The sequence below is a fragment of the Wolffia australiana genome, chromosome 3, assembly GCF_029677425.1.
Source record: "Wolffia australiana isolate 7733 chromosome 3, ASM2967742v1".
Lineage (NCBI taxonomy): Eukaryota > Viridiplantae > Streptophyta > Magnoliopsida > Alismatales > Araceae > Wolffia > Wolffia australiana.
In genome coordinates this window covers 3,167,501-3,175,364 of record NC_135837.1, presented here as the reverse complement: position 1 = coordinate 3,175,364, position 7,864 = coordinate 3,167,501, and the positions used below count along the sequence as shown (strand labels likewise).

The following is a 7,864-nucleotide window of genomic DNA, read 5'->3' as shown; positions in this document are numbered from 1 at the left end:
AATTCGCACATCACGAACAAAAGAACCTCACACGGGTCTGCGCGATGATCTGTTCGTATTTGATATTATTCTATTCGGAAAACCGAACAGCCTAACAATTCGCACAAATTTGCACAAAAGGAACTGAACAACCATGTCTAGACGCTGCGGACAGAATGGTATTTCGTCCGGGGACGAAAACCTTCCCGTCCGCGTCCCTCCAAATCGATCTGGTCGGATTGTTCGATCGATTGCCCATCTTGATCGGGTCGAGAATCGACCGAACTTGAGTACCTACGCTGCGTGTTCGCCCGTCCCGATACCGGTAATCGGATGCCAGTATCGGGACGGATGCTGTATCGGATACCGGAAAGGCATTTTCCAGTATCCATTTTTTCGATATCTGGATACCGGATATCGGTATCGGATATCGGTTGCTACAGTGCCGATATCCGATACCGATATCCGTCTCGATGTCGCCATCAGTCTCCGTCTCAACGGGGCGGATGACAATATCGGATATCGGATGCGGATATCGAAAACCGATATCCACATCGAATTATAATTATAATAATATTAATTATTAAATATTAAACATTACACAATTATTAACATGGGCACGAGAGCAACATAAGAGCTTTCTAATTGATCAAACACCTCGTATAATATATACAGTGGCGTATTTTAATTTCTTCCATATGGGATAACAGGATTCGGGTTTTGTGTTTACCTCGAAATCCCTTTATCCCATATGGAAGGAAATAGAAATCTTTGATTCTATTTATTAGACGGTGTACTCATGTATGAAATTATTAATATATATATAATGTAAACTCAGAATCCCGTTATCCCACATGGAAGATATTAGAAAATTTTCTCTGTATATATTAAATGAGGCCCACAATATATTCAATATTAAAATAATATCCATATCAATTACCGACATTGAATATAAATCAGAACCATACAACACCTGTAAAACTTACAGGTAGAATGTGAAGTGTAGATTATTTTTATCGGTTGATACCGGGTATCGATATCCGGTATCCGATACCCAATTCGTCCTCACCCCCCGATATCTGTCTACCCCTCAGAGACGGATATCGTCCGACATCTGATATCCAGCACCGTCCCATTTTTTCCCGAATATCAGATATCGGTTGTCCGATATCGGATATCGGTTGGCATAGGCTACGCATCATCGATTTTACGGCAAGGATTTCAGCAATACTTTCTTTTTCTAAAAAAATTAACTAAAATTAAACCTCTAAGTTAAAGAACTTAAATTCGCAAAGAAGAACTAGAAAAACTAGAAATTTCAAAATCTCGTTCGACGAATAGCAGATCGTCTTCTCCCGCGCAATCTGAGAACGAGATGCTGGATCCAATCTCTCGTTCCTGCTCCAATGGCGGATCGATCTCCTTGTCCTTCTTCAGGATGGCAAGAATTGAAGGAAACCCTAGCAAAAACCCTAACAATATGCTGTTCTTCGAGACATCTCCGGCAAATTCATGCCCGCATCATCGCTTCCGGTCTCCGCCATAACCTCCATCTCGCCGGCCTTCTGATCCGAAGGTACACCTCTTTCCTCGAATTGGCCCCCGCCATGGCAGTTTTCTCTTCCTTGAATCCGCCCCCGAACAAACCCCTAATCTGGAATTCTCTGATGAGGGGTTGTCTCCGCAACGGCCGCCCGGATCTTACCCTTACCATTTTCGATCGAATGACTGAGAAATTCCCTGGTTGCAACCCCGATCGGATCTCTTTTAGCCTCGCAATCAAAGCCGCAGTCTATTCCGGGGATCCAAACACTGTTCTTCGCCTCGCTCAGAGCGTGCAAAGCTACAATCTCGACTCCGATCCCCTCGTTTCTACGCCTCTGATCGTCTTCCACAGCCGCCGCGGAGAGATCAAAGCCGCACGCGAGGTGTTCGACGGATTGACAGAGAAAGACGTCATCTCATGGAACGCCATGATCTCCGGGTATGCCATTGAAGGATCTCTTCACGAACCCATCAAGTTGTTCAAATCCATGAAGAACGAGGCCAAGTGCTTGCCTTCTGAGGGCACTCTAGTACCCTTGCTGTCACTCTGCAGTAAGCTTGGATCTTTGAACCATGGGCAGATCTTCCATGGCCATTCATTGAAGCTAGGCTTCAACTCTGATGTGTTCATCTGCAATTCTCTCATGGAAATGTATATTCACTGCGACAGCCTTGACTCTGCTTCAATGCTCTTCGAGAAGATGATCATCAGAGATTCAGCCACGTGGAGCACTCTCATTGGCGGGTACCTTCATCATGGACTACCCATTGATTCAATCAAGCTTTACTCTCGCATGGTCTCTTCAAGCCCTAATTTACAACCCAGCAAGCCAATCCTTCTTAGCGTGCTCCTCGCCTGCGCTGAAGTCAGAGACTGGCATCTGGGTATGAAAGCCATGGAAGATTACTCGAGAAAAAACGGAGAAGTGGACGCCCAAATAACCACCACAGTCATTTTCATGCATGCCAAGTGTGGCAACATTGCCATGGCGTTTGATCTGATCAACGGTGATCTGACGGTTAGAAACGACGTGATTGCATGGAATGCGTTGATCAAGGGTTGCGCCGAAGGCGGTGACCTTCAGAAATCAGTGAAAATTTTAAAGGAGATGCAGAGAAGGGGGATCTCCCCTGACGAGGTAACTCTGTTGAGTCTCATCTCTCTCTCCTCTTCACTCCCATGTCTGGGCCTTGGGATGGGGGCTCACGCCCATGTTCTAAAGAGAGGCTTTCATGGCGAGACACCCACCATGAACTCCCTCATAGACATGTATTCCAGATGTGGAAATCCCCATCATGCACGCAAGGTCTTCGACGGGCTAGGAGAGAGAGATGAGGTGACATGGAGCTCTATGATGAAAGCCTATGCCATCAATGATGGCGTGCACGATATGCTATCCCTGTTCAAGCTCATGGTACAAGTGGGCACCCCGCCTAACCGCATAACCTTTGTGACCGCCCTGTGGGCATGCAGCCATGGGGGGTACGTGGAGGAAGCCCATTGGCTGTTCAGAGCCATGAGAGAGGATTACGGGCTCGAGCCATGGTTGGAGCACTACGCCTGCATGGTTGACCTTCTGGGTAAATCCGGGTTCATCTCGGAGGCCGTTGACTTGGTCAATTCTGGGCCTCTAGACGCTTCTAGAAGCTCTCCTGCTCTTTGGGGGAGCTTGTTCAGAGCCTGTTCTTCGCTGGGGGACTCTTTGATCGGCGAGGGAATCGCCAGAAATCTCCTTTCTTTAGAGCCAGAGAACGCGGCCAACTACATCAATCTCGCCAGAATGCACTCGTCGGAAGGAAGAAGAGAAGCTTCAAATGGGGTTTTAAGGAAGATCAAAGATCTGGGCTCGGAGAAGAAACCCCCCGGTTTCAGTCGGCTGATGATCGCCGGATAGGTAACAGCCCCACCCACTTCCTCATTTCTTTAATCGCAATTTATTTCTTGATTATAACATATCACATCAGAAATCAATACACCCCTCCCCCCCCCCCCCCAATAATGCCATCAATTTATGAATTATCAAGGAAACTTCATATGGGAATGGAAAGAAGGTAAGAGTCAAACGCAGTCGGCATCTAAATTTAAGAACCTTATCAGCAAACAGCCCGGTCAAGTCGCCCTCACCGGGTTTTTTTTTTTTTTTTTTTAACGCGAAACCCACAAACTCAGAGTTTCACAGACTCGTCGCAGAGCTGGTAGAGAATCACCTCGCGGTAGAAATCCACGTCGAGGGTGCAGTTGAAGAAGACGCCGACGGGGTGTTTGAAGAGGCCGAAGACGTTGACGTGGCCGTCAACCTCGGTGGAAGACGTCAACTGGAGGACGTTGGAGTTGCGCTTGAGGCTGTCGAAGAGGGAGACGAGGTTGACCTTACTTTCCTTGGTCAAATCCATGGGTAAGCTCAGCTGATAGACCTTCCCTGCCCCGGTGGCGCCGCCCGGCCCGGCGGCGTTGGCCAATTCCACCCCTTTCCAGAAGACGGTAGTCTTACTACCGCTGAAATGATAAGTCACCTTGTTGGTGTTCTTAACTCCGGCCGTGGCCACCACTCTCAAGAAGACTCCCGCCGGGAGATTATCCCACTTGATGTCCACGCTCTTCATCGTCATCTCCGGCTCTCGGACTTTGTACAGAACGAGACCCACCGGAAGAAGGACGACGGAGACGGTGACGATGACGAAGACGAGGGCGTAGGCGGCCCGGCGGAGCCGCTGGCGCCGCCGCTCACGGCGGAGGTCCGCCGTGGGCTTCACTGGGTCTTCGTCGGCGATGGGCGCTACGGAAGCTTCCTTGTCGGCGGCCATGGCGGAGCTTTGCTTCGGTGATGGCGGAGAGGTCTTTGTGAAGGGGGGGGAGCTCTTCCTCTTATAGCGGTCTATCTACTTGACTCTTTAATGATCTCATTAAATTGAAATCTCTTTCTCGTCTTCCTGTTATTTTTTTTATACTACTCTCTGTCTTGAGCTTTTTTAATGGTACAAGTTGTGGTGGTGTTCTATTTTTTATTGGTATACGTTTTATTTGTTTTATGCGGCTTGTTCTTTGTTTATTGTTGATGTTGGATGGGTAGATTCTTCTGGGTATCATTCGATTGTTGTTTAACGTGGGTGTTTGTTTATCTTGGTGGGTTTAGTTTTTTTTTTTGGGGGGGTAGGTGGAAGTTAAGAGGTGAAATTAAGGCCGGGTTGACCCGGACTATACGGCGGATAGTATGTATGCTTCGGGAAATCATAAAGTTGGCTTTTAAGAAAAGACTTGCTGACGGATAAACGAGAAATAATGGCCACTCATGGGGCGCATTTTTTTATTTTAATCGATGGGTTAGATATATTGGTTAGAGATGGAAAAATTAGTTCACTGGAGCCCGCAAATCCTCGATTTTTCCTCCTTTTCGATTTGGCCGAGGCCGACTTGTGTTGTGCCCAATGCCTGTGAGAGCTAAGACTCTGTGAGAGATTAAGGCAGAGAGAGAGAGAGAGAGAGGTAGAGAGAGAAGTCTCTGTGAGAGATGAATTAAGAGAGAGAGAGAGAGTTAGATAGAGAGAACCTGTGAGACATAAAGACAGGGAGAGAGATAGACTCTGAAAGAGAAAAAGACAAAGAGAGAGAGACTCTCAGAGAGATAGGCTCTGAAAGAGATAAAGATGGAGAGAAACTCTTTGAGATATACTCTAAGAGGGTCAGATTATCAGAAAGAGTTAACGACGGTGAGAGAAAGAGAAATTCTCATAGTGATAGGCTCTGAGAGAGACTCTCGTAGAGATAGACTTTGAGAACAAGAGAGACACTCAGAGAGGTAGACTCTATGAGGGAGAGAGAGAGTAAGAATGACAGACTCTCAGGGAGGTAGGCTCTCTGTGAGAGAGAGAGAGAGAGAGAGAGAGAGAGAGAGAGAGATACTCTGACAGAGACGGAGAGAGAGAGAGAAGATGAGGCAGGGAGATATGCCGTGGCCGTGGGGGATGGGGAGGAGGGGGGATGGTGACAGAAATGGAGAGACCGAGCCAGCTAGAGAGAGAGAGAGATAGATAGATAGATGGATAGATAGATAGATAGATAGAGAGAGAGAGAGAGAGAGAGAGAGAGAGAGAGAGAGAGAGAGAGAGAGAGAGAGAGAGAGAGAGAGAGAGAGAGAGATACTCTGACAGAGACGGAGAGAGAGAGAGAAGATGAGGCAGGGAGATATGCCGTGGCCGTGGGGGATGGGGAGGAGGGGGGATGGTGACAGAAATGGAGAGACCGAGCCAGCTAGAGAGAGAGAGAGATAGATAGATAGATGGATAGATAGATAGATAGATAGAGAGAGAGAGAGAGAGAGAGAGAGAGAGAGAGAGAGAGAGAGAGAGAGAGAGAGAGAGAGAGAGAGAAGTTACGCGGGGGACCCGTTGTAATGGCCACATTATCAACGTTCCGAAGACTGCTTGGTCGCTTCTGGCGCCGATAAATGGCCGGAGGATTCCCAGTACTCATTCCCTCCCGGTCCTATTTCGGACTTGAGAGAGACCCATTATCAGAGAGAGAGAGAGAGATACAGACAGACAAAGAGACAAACAGACCCGTAGAGAGAGACATTTAGTGAAAGCGACAGAGAGAGACATGAACGGACACAGAAAGATCTACATAGAGATGTATAAGAAAGAGACAAAGAGAGAAGGGCAATGAGAGAGAGATAGGGAGGGCAACTAGAAAATACATAGCGAGAGAAAGTTACAGAGAGAGACAATGAGAGAGAAACATGCAGAGAAAGAGAGACACACAGAGAGACATAGACAGACATGAACGAGAGTGTCACGGAGAGAGATGGGTGCGAGAGATTCATAGACAGAGATACAAGGGACTCATAGAGAGAGATTTACGGGGGAGAGACACGAAGAGAGATGTACGATAGACTCACAGAGAGAGAAAACATAGAGAGAGATGTACGAGAACTCATAGAGATGTACCAGAGCCTATAGAGAGAAAACATAGAGAGAGATGTACCAGAGACCCATAGAGAGAGAAACATAGAGAGAGATGTACCAGAGCCTATAGAGAGAAAACATAGAGAGAGATGTACCAGAGACCCATAGAGAGAGAAACGTAGAGAGAGATGTACCAGAGACTATAGAGAGAGAAAACATAGAGAGAGATGTATCAGAGACTCATAGAGAGAGAAAACATAGAGAGAGACGTACGACAGACTCAGATAGATTTGTACGAGAGACTCAGAGACAGAGAGAGTAATGGAGAGATGTAGAGAGAGACATAGAGAGTAATGGAGAGATGTAGAGAGAGACATAAAGAGAGATGTAGAGAGAGACATAGAGAGAGACAGAGAGAGTAATGGAGAGATGTAGAGAGAGACATAAAGAGAGATTTACGAGAGACTCATAGAGAGAGACAGAGAGAGTAATGGAGAGATGTACGAGAGACTCGTAGACAGAGAGACAGAGAGAGTCATGGAGAGACGTAGAGAGAGACATAGAGATATGTAGGGAGAGAAAAAGAGAGACATAAATAGAGAGAGTGTCGTGAAGGAAGGGGAAGGAGACGATGGCGATGGGTGGGAGAAGGAGCATTCAGTTGGAAGGGGAGATAGAGAGCTAAAGAGCAGTAATGCAGTTGAGGACAGAATGACCGCAATCATCTCCTACCGAGCGGCATTCCATGAGTAATGGGGTCAGTGAAGGGTTGTGTGGTCTCTACCCTCCTCCGTACACGTCCGCTGGCTACTTTCATCCTCTCAGACCACTTCCACATGATGACCCCCCCCAGAGCCCATTGGCCTGGATTGGAACTCGGGGGAGATGGATAACTTCACAGATGGATAGATAGAGAGATAGATAGATAGATATATAGATATATAGATAGATAGATGTATAGATAGATAGATGTATAGATAGATAGATAGATAGATATATATATATATATATATATATATATAGAGAGAGAGAGAGAGAGAGAGAGAGAGAGAGAGAGAGAGAGAGAGAGAGAGAGAGAGAGAGAGAGAGAGAAGTAATGAGAGGAGGGTAGATAGATGGACAAAGAGAGTGATAGAGAGAGGGAGTGGATGGATAGACAGAAAGAGGGAGGTAGATAGATGGATATAGAGAGATAAAGGGTAGATGGATGGACAGAGACGGAGATAAGGGGTTAGATAGATGGATAGAGAGAGATAAGGGGAAGATGGATGGATAGAGAGAGAGAGGTAGATAGATGGATAGAGAGAGACAAGTGATAGATGGATGGATAGAAAGAGGGAGGCATATAGATGGATAGAGAGAGAGATAAGCGGTAGATAGATAAATAGAGAGGGAGATAATGGATAGATAGATGGATAGAGAGGGAGATAAGTGGTCG

The 7,864-nt window shown here is 46.6% G+C and overlaps 2 protein-coding genes across 3 annotated transcripts in view; one reads left to right on the top strand and one right to left on the bottom strand.

The window, feature by feature from the left end:
• The first annotated feature begins 1,324 nt into the window (after positions 1-1,324).
• Positions 1,325-7,864, top strand: part of LOC144700637 (pentatricopeptide repeat-containing protein At5g39350-like) — an 8,441-nt gene continuing 1,901 nt past the window's right edge. For both annotated transcript variants that reach the window (XR_013580809.1, XM_078572084.1), the window contains exon 1: positions 1,325-3,419. Coding sequence is in view for 1 of the 2 variants with exons in the window: in XM_078572084.1 (XP_078428210.1) it covers positions 1,386-3,419 (2,034 nt within the window). In the remaining variant the exon portion in view is untranslated. The remainder of the gene's footprint in view (positions 3,420-7,864) is intronic.
• Positions 3,691-4,329, bottom strand: LOC144700474 (uncharacterized). The gene has a single exon (XM_078571871.1). The coding sequence runs from the start codon at positions 4,327-4,329 to the stop codon at positions 3,691-3,693; it is 639 nt and encodes a 212-aa protein (XP_078427997.1).

Excerpts from the sequence above, each read along its gene's own strand:
- LOC144700474 (XM_078571871.1), bottom strand. The coding sequence starts at position 4,329 with ATGGCCGCCGACAAGGAAGCTTCCGTAGCGCCCATCGCCGACGAAGAC.